This window comes from Carassius gibelio, chromosome B21 (genome assembly GCF_023724105.1).
Source record: "Carassius gibelio isolate Cgi1373 ecotype wild population from Czech Republic chromosome B21, carGib1.2-hapl.c, whole genome shotgun sequence".
NCBI lineage: Eukaryota > Metazoa > Chordata > Actinopteri > Cypriniformes > Cyprinidae > Carassius > Carassius gibelio.
In genome coordinates, this window is record NC_068416.1 from 11,908,944 (window position 1) to 11,927,323 (window position 18,380).

General features: G+C 37.3%; 1 protein-coding gene and 1 long non-coding RNA gene across 2 annotated transcripts in view; one reads left to right on the forward strand and one right to left on the reverse strand.

The window, feature by feature from the left end:
- Nucleotides 1-17: 17 nt before the first annotated feature.
- Nucleotides 18-6,578, reverse strand: pcyt1bb (phosphate cytidylyltransferase 1B, choline b). Its single transcript, XM_052588810.1, has 8 exons — nucleotides 6,113-6,578; nucleotides 4,750-4,849; nucleotides 4,550-4,666; nucleotides 4,225-4,376; nucleotides 1,405-1,483; nucleotides 1,171-1,313; nucleotides 700-888; nucleotides 18-612 (listed from the first exon to the last, which is right to left on the reverse strand). Exons 1-8 carry the CDS (start codon nucleotides 6,212-6,214, stop codon nucleotides 415-417), a joined length of 1,080 nt encoding a protein of 359 aa, XP_052444770.1. The 5' UTR covers nucleotides 6,215-6,578; the 3' UTR covers nucleotides 18-414.
- LOC127986529 (uncharacterized) overlaps nucleotides 882-18,380 on the forward strand; it is a 37,289-nt gene continuing 19,790 nt past the window's right edge. The window contains exons 1-3 of the long non-coding RNA XR_008160883.1: nucleotides 882-1,273; nucleotides 1,428-1,512; nucleotides 4,240-4,396. This is a non-coding gene — a long non-coding RNA (uncharacterized LOC127986529). The remainder of the gene's footprint in view (nucleotides 1,274-1,427; nucleotides 1,513-4,239; nucleotides 4,397-18,380) is intronic.

An 18,380-nucleotide genomic window follows, 5' to 3' on the forward strand; every position in this document is an offset into this window, starting at 1 on the left:
CATACTGTTTAATAAAATACTGACAAGGATGTTTATTTGCTCACAACAATGACAATTACTATATAACTATTAAGTTTTAATAATATTTCTAATTCTATGAGCATAGGGAAGTTCACATCACAGCTATAACAACGATAGAGAAAGTAGTGCACACTTACAATAAACAAAGTTGGCACACGTTGACGTGAAATATAGTTGGCGATATTTGTATTTTTTGGCGTGAATGGGCTTTTAAGTCGCAAGACGAGTTATGAAGCGTTCAGTTTTGTGGGAATATGAAATTATAGCTTTTTTTAAAAAAAATTATATAGAATTATAAAGTCTGTGTTGACTTTGAGCAGCATGCATTTGCAGATCTGTATTATGCATAAAATACAGAAAATTAAACGTAAGGGTGACTTCATTTAAGGGCATCTACATTTCCCCTTCGTCACCCTCACTGCTGCTGACAGAAGCTCCTTTAGGCGGTGGTGAACGGAAGCGTAGCAGGGGCCAGTGGGTGACGGGCGATGTAGATCGTCCTCTGGTGGGACTGGAGCTGGGCGATGTGCTTGGGGACTGATAGGGAGACAGAGCCTGGAGAACACGGCCACTCCTCTCCTGGATCATGTACTGCAGAAGATAAAAGAACATCAATTTGAAATGCAAAATAACTTGGTACATGTAAAGCATCAGTTTTGGTTAATGTCCTTGATTTACCCAGGCTTTATCTGGACCAAACAACTCCAGGAAGTTTCTGATGAACTCGCGAGATTTCTCTTCCCATTTGTAGATGAGGTCGTGGCTCTTCTCTTCGACGCGGTGCACTAAATGTTTGGACTTCTCCTCCACCGTCCTCACCGTCTCCTTCATTCTGTCCACCTGCTCTTGTAGACGAAACTTCTTCTCCTGTCAGTATAAACAGCTAGTTCACTTAAAGATACATTTATAAATGTCTTCATTGGTTTTTTTGGAATGTCCTGGTATCTCTTCTCTGTATCATAAAACCAAATGGGAGCTGCGGATGTGCTCCAAACTACCATACAAATAAAGGTTCTTTATTGACATCTATATATCCACGAATAACATTTGACATCAATGGAAACTTTTGGACGAAAGGTTATATTATACCATTTCCATTACCATTTTCATTATATTCCAAGCCTTTTGAAGCCATACTGATTCTCTTACTTTGATGAAGCCAACGTTGAGTTCCTGTGCTGTGTATCCTCTCTGCAGGTTACGTCTGACGTAGACGTCATAGTTTCGAACAATACGTGTGATGAGATCAGAGGTAGAGATCCCCTCCGTTCTTTGAGTAGCCACAAACATTCCTTACAAACAGAAATTCCTATTTATAACTGAGTCTTGGACTCTGTTCTATTAATGTACACTTTGGATTTAATTTAGAATTAAAGTCTTTACCTGCTTCTTTGATATGTTTATAGACGTCTTCTGATCCAGCAGAGGTGTATGGGATATCATCATGTGCCACAAAGTCAATCTGAGGATAATAGGAAAATAAATAAACAGGTGTGACACCATGACACTGATCATACCCTTTTTGCAGTGATCCCCCCTGTTTTTCCCTGCTAATTAATTTTGATATGAGCTGTTCTATTTTCTATGATGTCATTTGCAATTTTTATTATAACAGTAAAAACTAATTTACAAATATAATAAAATAGAAATTGTAAAACATTATGCTGAATGTGTAACAAGAAGGGTTATTATTTTTAAGCAAAGCTAAAGCCATAAAAGCATCTTCATTACATGAAATGAAATAAACATTAAATAGTAGAAATAAAAATAAAATAGATTTGTTTTTTCAGCTAGATACCTTTTTAGTTTTTTTGCTAAGTACTAAAATGACAAAAATGCTCAACAAAATTACTTTAAAATAAAAATAGAAAATAAACATTACAAAAATACACACAAAATGAAAACAGAAAATCTAAAAATAAAAATTATTAATATATATAATATACATATACAGTATTGTTCAAAATAATAGCAGTACAATGTGACTAACCAGAATAATCAAGGTTTTTAGTATATTTTTTATTGCTACGTGGCAAACAAGTTACCAGTAGGTTCAGTAGATTGTCAGAAAACAAACAAGACCCAGCATTCATGATATGCATGCTCTTAAGGCTGTGCAATTGGGCAATTAGTTGAAAGGGGTGTGTTCAAAAAAATAGCAGTGTCTACCTTTGACTGTACAAACTCAAAACTATTTTGTACAAACATTTTTTTTTTCTGGGATTTAGCAATCCTGTGAATCACTAAACTAATATTTAGTTGTATGACCACAGTTTTTTAAAACTGCTTGACATCTGTGTGGCATGGAGTCAACCAACTTGTGGCACCTCTCAGCTGTTATTCCACTCCATGATTCTTTAACAACATTCCACAATTCATTCACATTTCTTGGTTTTGCTTCAGAAACAGCATTTTTGATATCACCCCACAAGTTCTCAATTGGATTAAGGTCTGGAGATTGGGCTGGCCACTCCATAACATTAATTTTGTTGGTTTGGAACCAAGACTTTGCCCGTTTACTAGTGTGTTTTGGGTCATTGTCTTGACCCAAACCCAACCATTTCAAGGGCATGTCCTCTTCAGCATAGGGCAACATGACCTCTTCAAGTATTTTAACATATGCAAACTAATCCATGATCCCTGGTATGCGATAAATAGGCCCAACACCATAGGAGGAGAAACATGCCCATATCATGATGCTTGCACCTCCATGCTTCACTGTCTTCACTGTGTACGGTGGCTTGAATTCAGAGTTTGGGGGTCGTCTCACAAACTGCCTGTGGCCCTTGGACCCAAAGGCCAGTTGATGTGTTCTTTGGCAAATTGTAACCTCTTCTGCACATGCCTTTTTTTTAACAGAGGGACTTTGCGGGGGATTCTTGAAAATAGATTTGCTTCACACAGACCTGTCACAGTACTTACAGGTAACTCCAGACTGTCTTTGATCATCCTGGAGGTGATCATTGGCTGAGCCTTTGCCATTCTGGATATTCTTCTATCCATTTTGATGGTTGTCTTCCATTTTCTTCCACGTCTCTCTGGTTTTGCTCTCCATTTTAAGGCATTGGAGATCATTTTAGCTGAACAGCCTATCATTTTTTGCACCTCTTTATAGGTTTTCCCCTCTCTAATCAACTTTTTAATCAAAGTACGCTGTTCTTCTGAACAATGTCTTGAACGACCCATTTTCCTCAGCTTTCAAATGCATGTTCAACAAGTGTTGGCTTCATCCTTAAATAGGGGCCACCTGATTCACCCCTGTTTCTTCACAAAATTGATGACCTCAGTGATTGAATGCCACACTGCTATTTTTTTGAACACACCCCTTTCAAATAATTCAACTGATTGCCCAATTGCACAGCCTTAAGAGCGTGCATATCATGAATGCTGGGTCTCATTTGTTTTCTGAGAATCTACTGAACCTACTGGTAACTTGTTTGCCACGTAGCAATAAAAAAATATACGAAAAACCTTGATTATTCTGGTTAGTCACATTGTACTGCTATTATTTTGAACAATACTGTACATATATAATATAGATAGATAGATACTAAAATAACACTGGTAACAGGGTTACAAATGTAAACTAAATAAAGGTTTTATTCAGGAGTGGCTAGCTGCTATTTGAAACAACATTTTAATATGAAATTATTTAGTTGTCCTCTCATCTCATGATGTCCAAATTATGTTTTTTCTTTGATTTCAACATTTTAAAGAATTTTAAATATAAAAGGGTTACATGCAAAATGGTTGTGGTTAAATAATAGATTTTATGTATGTAAAATTTGTATAAAATCAAATTAGAAATTAAATACTTTAATTCATACATTTTTTCAAAAGTGACAATAAGACATTTGTACTGTTACAAAAGATTTTTATTTCAGATAAATGCGTTTCGTCGGAACTTTCTACTCCTCAAATTAATCTGAAAAAAAAATCTACTCTGCTGTTTTCAACATGATAATAAGAAGAAATGTTTTTGAGTATCAAATCAGAATATTACTGATTTCTGAAGGATCATGTGAAAAAACATTATAAAAAACATTACAAAATATTACTGTCCAAAGCCTTTCGACTGTTAGTGTATAAGTGTGTGTGTGTGTGTGTGTGTGTGTGTGTGTGTGTGTGTGTGTGTGTATATATATATATATATATATATATGTATGTATAATGTATAATAAATATACCTTAATATGAATTTACCTTGTGTTTTTTCAGGAATTCAGAAGTGATGGTCCAAGGAGCATCACGGACCACCTCGTCCACATAACGACAGTGTATAAGGGCTTCATAACGTTCATCCTCTGTCATCACTGTATAGCCTTTATACTTGTGTGTCAGGGCATCACTGCATACTGAAAGAGAGACAATCAAGGTACGTAGCAGTCATCAAACATGGTTTGAAATAATGCAAAAATGCATTGCACATACACAATGGCTTTTTTCAGATTTTGGACACTTTTGAAGGTGATGACATAGATGTGTATGTTTTGCTGAAAAACTGTGCATGTGTGCCAGTGTGACTCACCGCCAACAATCAGTTGTGTGTTTGGGAACAAGTTCTTGGCCTGCATCAGAGCCCGGGCATGGCCTGAATGGAAGAGGTCATAGATTCCATCGGCGTACACTCGTACGGGTCGATGAGCTGCACAAAATCAAAACAAACATACTGTACTTGCAAATTGGATTCACCAAATTCTTGGAGTAATACTTATCTGTTTCTCTTACCTGGTGTGCCACGGCGAGCCTGGGCTAAAGTCACTTTGTCATGTGGGGTGTCCGAGGCGCTGCCTGATCCTTTTGCAAAGATGGCTGGTTCTCTAAGAGCCTGTGAGAGAAATGTCTGTTATGATGCATACTAAGAAAATGATTGGCATAAAACATGTGTACTCTGTCTAATGCTGGCGTTTTGTGGAATAGAAAAGGTGAAGCCTTCTGCATTGACAAAAATGAAAGTAATCAGATGTTTTAATGAAATGCTGTATAAAAATGTAATCGCAGAAGGCCCAATGAGTTTTTGGCACCTCCTTGAACGAAGTTGAAATGATTAACTGTTTTCTCAGTTATCTTAAGTGTGATAAGAGACACAGAACATAAGCACTCTGTAAATTTGTTGGTGTTCGATAAGCATGCATGTATGAGTGTGTGCATATGATAAACTCCCAATTATCTATAATGTTGTAATTGCCCTTTGAACCATCAGCTGTTCAGGAGGGAAGACCTCAGAAGGCCACTGTAGGACAGATATAGACATTTATAATCGCACCACACCACTGCTTGATAAATCAAATGGTGGATATGAGGTATGAGTTGCATATAAAACAATAATAATTGCCATGAGGCAGAGGAAGGCATTGGGGTTGGAATCTGTACCATGCACTCAGATAAGAAACTCCAGTTACATAAGAGAAATACCAATAATGGAAAGCCATGTGCTGTTCTTCTTGTTTCATATCATTTCCATCCTCAGTGTATTTTAAAGCATACATGGGTGATCAAACTACTCTATATTATACTAATGTAAATCTTTGTCTAAGTGGATCTGTAAAGATATGCATATTTTTTTAATTTCTTAATATAAAATTGACATGTATCACTGCATGAAGTTATATGCTTAATAGTAACTTTTTAACCCTTTAACTCTCACCCCGTACCGTATACGGGACAGCTACATTTACTTCACTATATTACAATTAAATCTAATCTAATCTTGACAAACTATATATCTTCATTGCCTTTTTCTATATCACAGTTTAGAAATCATCAGAAATTATATATCGACTGAAAACTTAAAATCTCAAAATTCATCCTTTAAAACCCATTTTAAAATCAGACATTGCATTACCATGTAAACGGTACATCAATATCATGTTACAAAATGTTTTCATTCATGAATTTTTTTAATTTAAGTTTAGATCGTGCACTATAAAGTCTATGTTCAAAAATGTGAGTGACAGTTGTAGCATAATCCTAATAGTTTTTCTTAATCATAAATATTTTAGAAAGGCCAGGAAAGTCCATTATTCAGAGCCAAACAGAAGCTGCCTCGTCAAATTCTGAAATTATACAATTGTTAGTTGTTCAAACTAACCTTAATTGGTGGCCGTTTGCGTTGCTGCTCTTGCTGTGTTTGAAGCCCTCCTCGAGCAGCACGACCATTAGCACGGGACCCATTTCTCCTCCTGTTCACCATGGTAGAGATTTTAGTTTACTGTCCCGTGCTTTTGGCTTTGCACTGGCTGCACTTGCCAGATGTTTGACAAGCCTTTGCTTTTACTCCTGTACTGATAACTGGCCAGTCATACTGACCCTTGTGACGAGTCAAAAGAGCAAAGGTTGGTTTTTCATGTTACTTAAATACTTTGTAGGCCCAATCAAACGTATTATTAAATATATTGTTGTATGCTATGTTCTTTCTATTTTTCCTTGTGAAGACTAAATTGCCATTTATTTATTTAGTATACAAGTAAAACAATGTTAACATAAATGTATAATACTTAGGTTTTTTGTTTTACAATGTAAACTGTACAAAAACTCACAATGCTTATGTAGTTACTTATTACAAACATATGTTTAAATTAAAGCTGCAAGCAGCGATGAACGGGCCCTCGCACCCGGGCTCACCGGCAGCGAGTGGCTTTAGTTAATAGGTGAACGGTGAGAAATATGCGTTTAAACTCATAAATATAAGTAGAATATATCAATGTTTATTCCATATATGTGCCAATCTTCCTGTTGCCAGCAGGTGGCGCTATCATTATAATGGAATATTGGCCTTCAGATGTGTTCAGGGCAGGACTTTTATCGAACATCTGAGGTTTGGGGAGGATTGGACATTTTATGCCTGAGTTACAACAACATCCTATTTCATGGCGAAACAATGAAATTTGTCAGGCCGCCATGGACACGCCCTTTAACGAAACCTCAAGATCTTCGCAATTTAAGATCGCAAAAGGCTTTAGATTACACTGACCAAGTTTGGTGTTGATCTGAATAAATATCTAGGAGGAGTTCGTTAAAGTACAACCCCTGAAAATGGCCAAAACAACACTAATTTTGCAGAGAATATTCCAAATAACTGACTTCCTGTTGGGATTCGGACTTCGTACCAAGAGACTTTTTCGTAGATATTGGTGTGTTACATATGTGTACCGATTTTTGTACATGTACGTGAAACATAGCTCAAGGCGCACTCCGTTTAAAGTGTATACGCACTCCGTTGAAAGTGTATAGGTGGCGCTATTGAGCCATTTTGCCACACTCGATGGAATATTGGCCTTCAGATCTGTCCAGGCCAGGACCCTTATCACACAAGTGAAGTTTGGGCAAGATCGGACATTTTATGCCTGAGTTATAACATCTTTTATTCCCATGGCGAGACATTGAACTTCATCACGGCGCCATGGACACACCTTTTAACAAAAACTCAAGATCTTCACAACTAAACATCACACAGGTCTTTAGATTAGACTGACCACAAAAAAGACATTGATGTCATAAAATTTCTAGGAGTAGTTTGTCGCAGTGTAAAATATGTAACTTCCTGTTGCCAATAGGTGGCGCTATGACTATAACTGAATATTGGCATGTAGATCTGTTCAGGTCAAGAGTCTTATCCAACATGTGAAGTTTGGGGCAGATTGGACATTGCATGTCTGAGTTACAGCAACTTCCTTTTTCATGGCGAAACATCGAAATTTGTCAGGCCGCCATGGACCCGCCCTTTAACGCAACCTCAAGTCCTTCGCAATTTATTATCGCAAAGGGCTTTAGATTACACTGACCAAGTTTGGTGTTGATCTGAATAAATCTCTAGGAGGAGTTCGTTAAAGTACAACCCCTGAAAATGGCAAAAACAACAGCAATTTTGAAGGGAAAATTCAAAATAACCGACTTCCTGTTGGGATCCGGATTTCGTACCAAGAGACTTTTTTGTAGGTATTGGAGTGTTACATGTGTGTACCAATTTTTGTACATGTACGTGAAACATAGCTCGAGGCGCACTCCGTTGAAAGTGTATAGGTGGCGCTATAGAGCCATTCTGCCACACCCGGTGGAATATTGGCCTGAAGATCTGTTCAGGCCAGGACTCTTATCACACATGTGAAGTTTGGGGAAGATCGGACATCTTATGCCTGAGTTATAACATCTTTTATTTGCATGGCGAGACATCGAACTTCGTCGCGGCGCCATGAACAAGCCTTTTAACGAAAACTCAAGATCTTCACAACTGAACATCGCACAGGCCTTTAGATTAGACTGACCACAAAAAAGACATTGATGTCATAAAATTTCTAGGAGTAGTTCGTCGCAGCGTAAAATATGTCACTTCCTGTTGCCAATAGGTGGCGCTATGACTATAACTGAATATGGGCATGTCAATCTGTTCAGGTTCGGAGTCTCATCAAACATGTGAAGTTTGGGGCAGATTGGTCATTGTATGTGTGAGTTATAGCAACTTCATTTTTCATGGCGAATCATCGAAATTCGCCAGGCCGCCACGGACACGCCCTTCAACGAAAAGTCAGGATCTTCGCAATTTAACATCGCAAAAGCCTTTAGATTAGGCATACCAAATTTGGTGTTGATTTGAAGAACTCTCTAGGAGGAGTTCGTTAAAATACAACACATGGAAATGACCAAAATTACACAAAATATGCTCATAATATTAAAAATAACCGACTTCCTGTTGGGTTTAGAATTTCGCTCCAAGAGTCTTTTTTGTAGGTATTGGTGTGTTACATATGTGTGCCAATTTTCGTGCATGTACGTGAAACATAGCTGGAAGGCTGTTGATTTTCTTGGTATAGGTGGCGCTGTCGAGCCATTTTGCCACACCCTCTTCTGAATCCTATATCAGACGAAAATTTTCACCAGGTTTGACGCGTGTGCAAAGTTTCATGACTTTTTGAGCATGTTAAAGCCCTCAAAAATGCGATTCATTCGGGAGAAGAAGAAGAAGAAGAAGAAGAAGAATTAAAGCTGCAAGCAGCGATGAACGGGCCCTCGCACCCGGGCTCACCGGCAGCGAGTGGCTTTAGTTAATAGGTGAACGGTGAGAAATATGTGTTTAAACTCATAACTATAAGTAGAATATATCAATGTTTATTCCATATATGTGCTAATCTTCCTGTTGCCAGCAGGTGGCGCTATCCTTATAGTGGAATATTGGCCTTCAGATGTGTTCAGGGCAGGACTTTTGTCGAACATGTGAGGTTTGGGTAGGATTGGACATTTTATGCCCGAGTTACAACAACATGCTATTTCATGGGGAAACATCGAAATTTGTCAGGCCGCCATGGACACGCCCTTTAACGAAACCTCAAGATCTTCGCAATTTAAGATTGCAAAAGGCTTTAGATTACACTGACCAAGTTTGGTGTTGATCTGAATAAATCTCTAGGAGGAGTTCGTTAAAGTCCAACCCCTGAAAATGGCCAAAACAACACTAATTTTGCAGAGAAAATTCTAAATAACTGACTTCCTGTTGGGATTCGGATTTCGTACCAAGAGACTTTTTCGTAGATATTGGTGTGTTACATGTGTGTTCCGATTTTTGTACATTTACGTGAAACATAGCTCGAGGCGCACTCCGTTTAAAGTGTATACGCACTCAGTTGAAAGTGTATAGGTGGCGCTATCGAGCCATTTTGCCACACTCGATGGAATATTGGCCTTCAGATCTGTTTAGGCCAGGTCCCTTATCACACAAGTGAAGTTTGGGCAAGATCGGACATTTTATGCCTGAGTTATAACATCTTTTATTCCCATGGCGAGACATCGAACTTCAACACGGCGCCATGGACACACCTTTTAACAAAAACTCAAGATCTTCACAACTAAACATCACACAGGTCTTTAGATTAGACTGACCACAAAAAAGACATTGATGTCATACAATTTCTAGAAATAGTCTGTCACAGTGTAAAATATGTCACTTCCTGTTGCCAATAGGTGGCGCTATGACTATAACTGAATATGGTCGTGTCAAACTGTTCAGGACAGGAGTCTCATCCAACATGTGAAGTTTGGGGCAGATTGGTCATTGTATGTCTGAGTTATAGCAACTTCCTGTTTCATGGCGAATCATCGAAATTCGCCAGGCCGCCACACACAGGCCCTTCAACGAAAACTCAAAAGCTTCGCAATTTAACATCGCAAAGGCCTTTAGATTAGGCATACCAAATTTGGTGTTGATCTGAATTAATCTCTAGGAGGAGTTCGTTAAAATACAACGCATGGAAATGACAAAAATGACACAAAATTTGCTCATAATATTAGAAATAACCGACTTCCTGTTGGGTTTCGGATTTTGCTCCAAGAGACTTTTTTGTAGGTATTGGAGAGTTACATGTGTATACCGATTTTCATACATGTACATGAAACGTAGCTCGAGGCGCACACCGTTGAACGTGTATAGGTGGCGCTGTTGAGCCATTTTGGCACACCCACTTCTGAAACCCATATCAGACGTAAATTTTCGCCAGTTCTGAGGTGTGTGCAAAGTTTCATGACTTTTCGAGCATGTTTAGGCCCTCAAAAATGCGATTCATCTTAGAGAAGAAGAATAATAATAATAATAATAATAATAATTAAAGCTGCAAGCAGCGATGAACGGGCCCTCGCACCCGGGCTCACCGCAATCGTGTGGCTTTAGTAAAAAGGTGAAGGTGAGAAATATGCATTTCAAATCGTTAATATAAGTGGAATATGTCAATGTCATTTATATGTGCCAATTTTCCTGTTGCCAATAGGTGGTGCTATCATTATAATGGAATATTGGCCTTCAGATGTGTTCAGGCTAGGAGTCTTATCGAACATGTGAAGTTTGGGGAATATCGAACATTTCAAGCCTGAGTTACAACAACTTCTCTTGCTGTGGCGAGACATGAAATTTTGTCATGACGCCATGGACGCGCCCTTTAACAAAATCTAAAGATCTCCACAATTTAACATTGCAAAGACCTTTAGATTAGACTGACCAAAATAAAATGTTGATGTCATAAAATTTCTTGGAGTAGTTCTTTGCAGTGTAAAACATGACACTTCCTGTTGCCAGCAGGTGGTGCTATGACTATAACGTAATATGGGCATGTAGATCTGTTAAGGGCAGAAGTCTTATCTAACATGTGAAGTTTGGGGCAGATTGGACATTGTATGTCTGAGTTACAGCAACTTCCTTTTTCATGGCGAGACATCTAAATTTGTCAGGCCGCCATGGACACGCCCTTTAACGAAACCTCAAGATCTTCGCAATTTAACATCGCAAAGGGCTTAAGATTACACTGACCAAGATTGGTGTTGATCTGAATAAATCTCTAGGAGGAGTTCGTTAAAGTACAACCCCTGAAAATGGCAAAAACAGCGCCAATTTTGCAGAGAAAATTCTAAATAACCGACTTCCTGTTGGGATTCGGATTTCGTACCAAGAGACTTTTTTGTAGGTATTGGAGTGTTACATATGTGTACCGATTTTTGTACATGTACGTGGAACATAGCTCGAGGCACACTCCGTTGAATGTGTATAGGTGGCGCTATTGAGCCGTTTTGCCACACCCGTTGGAATAATGGCCTTCAGATGTGTTCAGGCCAGGACTCTTATCACACATGTGAAGTTTGGGGAAGATCGGACATTTAATGCCTGAGTTATAACATCTTTTATTCACATGGCGAGACATCGAACTTCGCCATGGTGCCGTGGACACGCCTTTTAACGAAAACTCAAGATCTTCACAACTGAACATCGCACAGGCCTTTAGATTAGACTAACCACAAAAAAGACATTGATGTCAAAAAATTTCTAGGAGTAGTTCATCACAGCGTAAAATATGACACTTCCTGTTGCCAATAGGTGGCGCTATGACTATAACTGAATATGGGCATGTCAATCTGTTCAGTTCCAGAGTTTTATCAACCATGTGAAGTTTGGGGCAGATTGGATATTGTATGTCTGAGTTATAGCAAATTTATTTTTCATGGCGAATCATCGAAATTCGCCAGGCCGCCACTGACACGCCCTTCGACGAAAACTCAAAATCTTTGCAATTTAACATCGCAAAGGCCTTTAGATTAGGCATACCAAATTTGGTGTTGATCTGAATAAGTCTCTAGGAGGAGTTCGTTAAAATACAACTCATGGAAATGGCAAAAATGACACAAAATTTGCTCATATTATTAAAAATAACCGACTTCCTGTTGGGATTCGGATTTCGTACCAGGAGACTTTTTTGTAGCTATTGGTGTGTTACATATGTGTACCGATTTTCATACATGTACGTGAAACGTAGCTCGTGGCGCACACCGTTGAAAGTGTATAGGTGGCGCTGTCGAGCCATTTTGCCACACCCACTTCTGAAACCCATATCAGATGTAAATTTTCGGCGGTTCTGAGGTGTGTGCAAAGTTTCATGACTTTTTGAGTATGTTTAGGCCCTCAAAAATGCGATTCATTTTGGAGAAGAAGAATAATAATAATAAATATAGCTGCAAGCAGCGATGGCGGGCTCAAGCCACCAGTGCCATCGCCACCCCGGTGGCATCAGGTAAACTGTGCCCAGCGGGCACATGCATTCACAATATCCCTCTGGCAGTGAGGTTTTAAAGGATATGGCAGTTAAAGGGTTAATCTGAATCATCTAGACTTTAAAATCACATTCACAGAACAATATATATGTATAACTTTAGTAACACTTTACAATAAGATTCCATTCATAAACATTATGTTAACATGAACAATATTTATATAGCATTCATTCACGTCAGTTAATATTCCAAACTTAAACATTAAAACATTGTTTTATTGTGATTTTTTTCCAAGCACATTTTACCAATTCCTAACCATATAAATCTTAATAACTACCATTATTTTTTATTTAATCATTTATGAGTGCTATACAATAGTCCAGGAAAGCTGGAAGAGAAAAACTCCTTATATTCATGTGCAGAATTATTAGGCATGTTTTCTTTTACAGATGAAATGCGCTAAAATAGACTTTTAACTCAAACTGTAAGGTCGAAAATTATGAAATACCCATGAGAAATATCAAACACAAATGCAATACAGAAATGGATAAGTTAAGACTTGACCATTGTACAAAAAATACTGACTGGGTCATGAGGTCAGAAAAGAAGAAGAAAAAAGCAGGTCAAGAAGAACTGACAAAAAGAATTGCAAAATAATTAGGAATTAATGTGAAGATTAATTTTTAGTCAATTCTGCAAGACAGACTTTTCAGGAAAGGAGGTGGAATAAAAATGAGCTCCTAAATCTTAATCCTGGATTCTGGAAGATATATTCCTCAAACCATCGAACAAGAGGAGGTGGTGCTGGTCCTTCACGAGTCACTCTAATCTGTTCATAAAGCCTATATATAAAGACTTAATATATAGTATTTCACAATACTTCATGGTATTCTAATTAAATCATTTTTTGGAATCTTAAGTCTCTCAGAGCCTGACACCGAGTAATTCTGGAGACTCCAGGAAAGTGGCAGTTCTGTAAAATGTTGGCGCTGGAGACTAAATGCACCCTGATAGTTTCACACCTAATTCACTTAACACACACACACACACACATTACCCACAGTGACAGTGGGACTGAGTGACATCAGATGTATGATAGTTTTTTAATTTTCTATCATCCATATAGTGTTGTATAGTCATGAAACCATGCATATTTCCTCAGAATGACTTGTCTTCTATGTGTACATTTTTTTGAAGCGTTTAGAAGCTGCACTTCTAAACTTCAAAAAATAAAAGACATTTACTGGTTACTTTTTTACTGTTATTTCAAAAATCACCACGACAAAACCATTCAAGCCATTCAAAATTCATCCGCACCTGTTCTGTAAGATACATTCTTTAAACAGTGGTAAAAGAGGATGTGGTGCTGAACCTTCAAGAGTCACTCAAAACGTATCTTTCCATAAAGCCTATAAAGAATTATTTTTAATATACAGTTCACAATACTTCAGCTTGTTATTCTAATTAAGTGAGGGTCATTTTATCAGTAAAATACATAAAATTCATATTATTTTTCTTTGAAAGATTTCTATAAATGATTTAAATCATACTTGTTTCTACAATAATTATTTAAAAGTAATCCTATAGCTCCATCTGGTGGCCATTATTGGTACTAAGAATTGCAAGCTTGATTTATATGTTATGATACTTTTAATTTTATGCTGGCTCTTGAAAATGATAAAGCTATGAAACTTACTCTGCTTCCTTCAAATGATGACTTCTACGTATATAAAAAATTATGAAGAGTTGGAATTAAAAATTTTAAAGATATAGTAAAATAACTATTGTATTTTTTATGTTACTTTAATAAATCGCTATGGCCACACCATTTAAGGTATCCTAAACCCATTCGCAATTTAACATCTTCAGTATATTGGCTTCATGTTAAAAAAGTTTGGTGTGAACTACTTGTGTCTTCTTGGAGGAGAATGAATTAATTTACAGGCTGAGTTTATCATATATCCACAATAACATTTCTGAGTTCTGTATCAATCTGTGTTGTTGTTTGTTTATTTTCATTTTTTTTTTATTTTTCATAGGAAGATACCTGACCCTTTACTCTCCTTTTTAATAAATGTGCTTATAAACCAAGAACAAGCTATTTATAGCTGTGTTTATAAACTGCTTACTACTGACTATTAATATTGGGACAAGGCTTTATGAAGCATGAACTGACTATTTACAAATGAGTGAAGTTATTATAAAGTGTTATCAATGCATTTGCTAATGTTAACAAATTAAATATTATTTTACAGTGTTATCAAATCCCTTAAATGATTTGTAAGTGTTTTGTAATGATTTTATTGGCCTACAAGCATTTGTGAAAGTTCTGCTTGCATTACAGCTTAGTCTTGATCTGTGAGCTGAACAGATTTACTGTTACATCCATGAGATTATGTAAATTCAAATAAATATCATGTCACAGGATGTCAGAGGTCAGTATCAAATTAGTTTGAAATTATTATTTGCAGCACAAATAAGGTTTTTTAGGATTTTTAAAAATCCCTAAAACTGTCAGAAAAGGATAAGGCCCAAGATTTCTATGTGAGGGGCTAAATTTGTTTGTTTTTATAACTATAATGCATAAACTATGAAACTATACAAAATGTATAAAAAAGTACAAGTTATTATTTTCCAATGTTTTTTATTTTTTTTTATTTTTTTTTTATTTTTTTTTTTGATTTACATTTTAAAAAATTAGCCTACGGCAATCACTCTAAACAGCTTGAATAAAACCAGTTAATATTTATTATAGACCACTGTAACTGTGTATAATCTAACAAACAAGTTTATTATGAAAATAAAAGCGTGTACACCAGATAAATTGAACGATAAAGAAATTGCTAACAATAGTATAATAAGGCATGTTTTAGGTTTTTAGGCGTTTAGATGCAGAAATGGAAAAATCAAATGTAAAATAAAATGTAATTGATTTAATTAAATATAGATTAAGTCTTGTTAGAGCAAAATAATAAATAAATACGTACACACATTAAAAAAGCAGCCAAGATGAATGAGTTTAATTTTTTATATAGATTAAAATTGAAGACAGAAGCAGCTGGTATATGCGGTCACTTAATATTAAAATCCAGTAGATCCACTTCGCCAAGCTATTATGTATTTGGAAATAATCTTGTCCGTGATGTGTTCGTTCTTACGACGAAAGGCAGAATCCTGCAGCTCGAGAGATATATGTTATTCTGCCAGTCGCGCTTTCAAATAGTCTTGCACACTTAAACGGGTCACAACCACCTGCATTTAGCTCGTGTTGTGTTATAATGGATGTATTGTGTGCATTTATGGCAATAATTTATTTTAAAAAGCTCTTAAACAAGAATAAATTCGTTAGTTTTGAACTTGTGACACTGTGCGCGCTGATCGGAGGCAGTGATTTCATATAGGCAGCCGCAAATATTTCATTTTCACACAAACAGTTCAAAAACATCTTAATTTAGCTCTTGGTGTGCTCTAATTGGTGAATTGTGTGATATCGCTGCAATACTTTATTTTTAATAGCTATAAAACAAGAATAAACTCGTTTTTTCTGAGCTCGCCATTCCACACGCTGGTGCTCAGAGCAGTGATTCATCTCTCGTGTTTCTCACATATCACTGACCACACATCAATTATTAATGAGCCCTGACCTGATAATAATCATATATGTTGGTTTAGCTTGTCAGTGTGAATTAAATCCAAGTATTTATTTGTATTTTAACCGATTTAAAAGAGAAACTAAAACTCCGGTAATTGCACCTGTAGGGGCGCAACTTCTCTCAGACAATGGAAGTCTAAGCAAATATACTCAAACAGAGGGACAGTGTGAGATGAGATGTCTGACAGTTTTTTTAATTTTCTGTTATCCAAACAGTGTTGTAAAGTCATGAAACTATGCATATTTACTCAGAATAACTTTTTTTCTGTATGAAAAAAGGTTTTGAAGTGTTTGGAATTTAAAAATGCAGGAAAATTAATAATTCCATCTTTACTGTCATTTAAAAAAATCACCACGACAAAACCATCCAAGCTATCCAAAACCCATTCACAATTTAAGTTCCTCAATGTTTTTTCAACATGTAGACAAAGTTTGGTGTGTATAGTGTTACTCTCCTCTGAGCAGTATGCATTAATTCACAGCTAAATGTAAAAAACAATCCACATTCAAATCAAAATAGCCGACTTCCTGTTGGTCGTAGCTGATGACTGTGAATTAGAAAGTTGTCCGTCTTGATAAGAACAATTTTTGTACTGAGTTTGGTGTCTGTAGCTAAAACTAACCCCCCCACTTTTGACAAAAGGTGGCGCTATAGAGTGCCTCTTCCACGCCCTCTTATGAAATTGTGCCAGTGTCTAGCTGTCACTAATACTGATATGTGTTCTGAGTTTGATGAAATTCTAAGTATGTTATATGCCTCAAAATCACCTGAGAATTATTCCAGTTTGACATGTTGCCACGGCAACAATATTTTTAGATATCAATATCCCCCTTGCAGATTTATATCGGCTGTGTTTTAACATTATTCTGATGAAGTTTGAAGCAAATCGAGTAAAAATAAGATGCTGAATTCAAAGCATTTTGAAAATGACACACTTCCTGCTGCCAGTTGGTGGCGCTATAACTTTGACTCCTAATAGTCACATATATGCGATCGACATCATACAATGAATAATCTGATGAAGTTTGATTAAAATTAGGAAATGTATGTGGATAGTATTAGACACTTCCTGTTTCTCATTTCTCGCCATAATTTCAAAGCCTCGCCACGAGCAAACCGTTCGAGATATCAAAAATCCCCTTGCAATTTTTCATCCCCAATGTCTTGAGATCATGTTGAGCGAGTTTGGCGGCAATCGAGTAAAAAACCTATGACAAGTATTTCAAATTCCAGAGCATGCGCTTTTTACATAACTCTAAATAGCTGACTTCCTGTTGGGCGGAGCCTATGATATTCAATACGAAAGTTGTTCGGCACGATAAGATCTATATGTGTACTGAGTTTCATATGAATATTGGCAAGTATGTGTGAGCTATACATCAACATTTCTGACTGTGATCCAGGGGGCGCCGTAGAGCCCCTGTGCCACGCCCGGGTCCCAGCCTCTGCAGGCTCCTAAAGGCCACAGATTCCAAAGTGTGCGCGAATTTTCAAGAGTTTTTGAGTATGTTAAGGACCCCAAAAGCCCCCACAACTTTGACGAAAAATTTGAATACTAAACCCTAAATAGCCAACTTCCTGTTGGGCGGAGCCTATGATATGCAATACAAAAGTTGTTTGGATTGATGAGATTTATATGTGTACCGAGTTTCATACGTCTACGAGCAAGAATGTATGATATATGGCCCTCCATATTCCAGGGGGCGCTGTAGAGCCCCTGTGCCACGCCCGTGTATCAGTCTCTGCCCGGCCCTAATGGCCGCAGGTTCCAATCTGTGTGCCAATTTTCAAGACTTTTTAAGCACGTTAAGGGCCCCAAAAGCCCCCGAGACGTTGGAAAAAAATAATAATAATAATAATAAAAAATAATCCTAAGGAAAACAATAGGCCTCTCGCCCTTTGGGCTTGAGCCCTAATAATAAACGAAGCAATTCCAATAGGGTCCTCACACCATCGGTGCTCGGGCCCTAATAATAAACGGAGCAATTCCAAGAGGGTCCTCACACCATCGGTGCTCGGGCCCTAATAAATATAGCTGCAAGCAGCGATGGCGGGCTCAAGCCACCAATGCCATCGCCACCCCGGTGGCATCAGGTAAACTGTGCCCAGCGGGCACATGCATTCACAATATCCCTCTGGCAGTGAGGTTTTACAGGATATGGCAGTTAAAGGGTTAATCCGAAT

Bases quoted from the DNA above. Each gene is read 5' to 3' on its own strand.
- pcyt1bb (XM_052588810.1), bottom strand. From the start codon at position 6,214: ATGGTGAACAGGAGGAGAAATGGGTCCCGTGCTAATGGTCGTGCTGCT. The intron at 4,377-4,549 runs GTGAGTCACACT...TCTCTCTTTCAG, and splicing joins CACACAACTGATTGTTGGCG to TATGCAGTGATGCCCTGACA. The intron at 889-1,170 runs GTAAGAGAATCA...TTATACTGACAG, and splicing joins TCAACGTTGGCTTCATCAAA to GAGAAGAAGTTTCGTCTACA.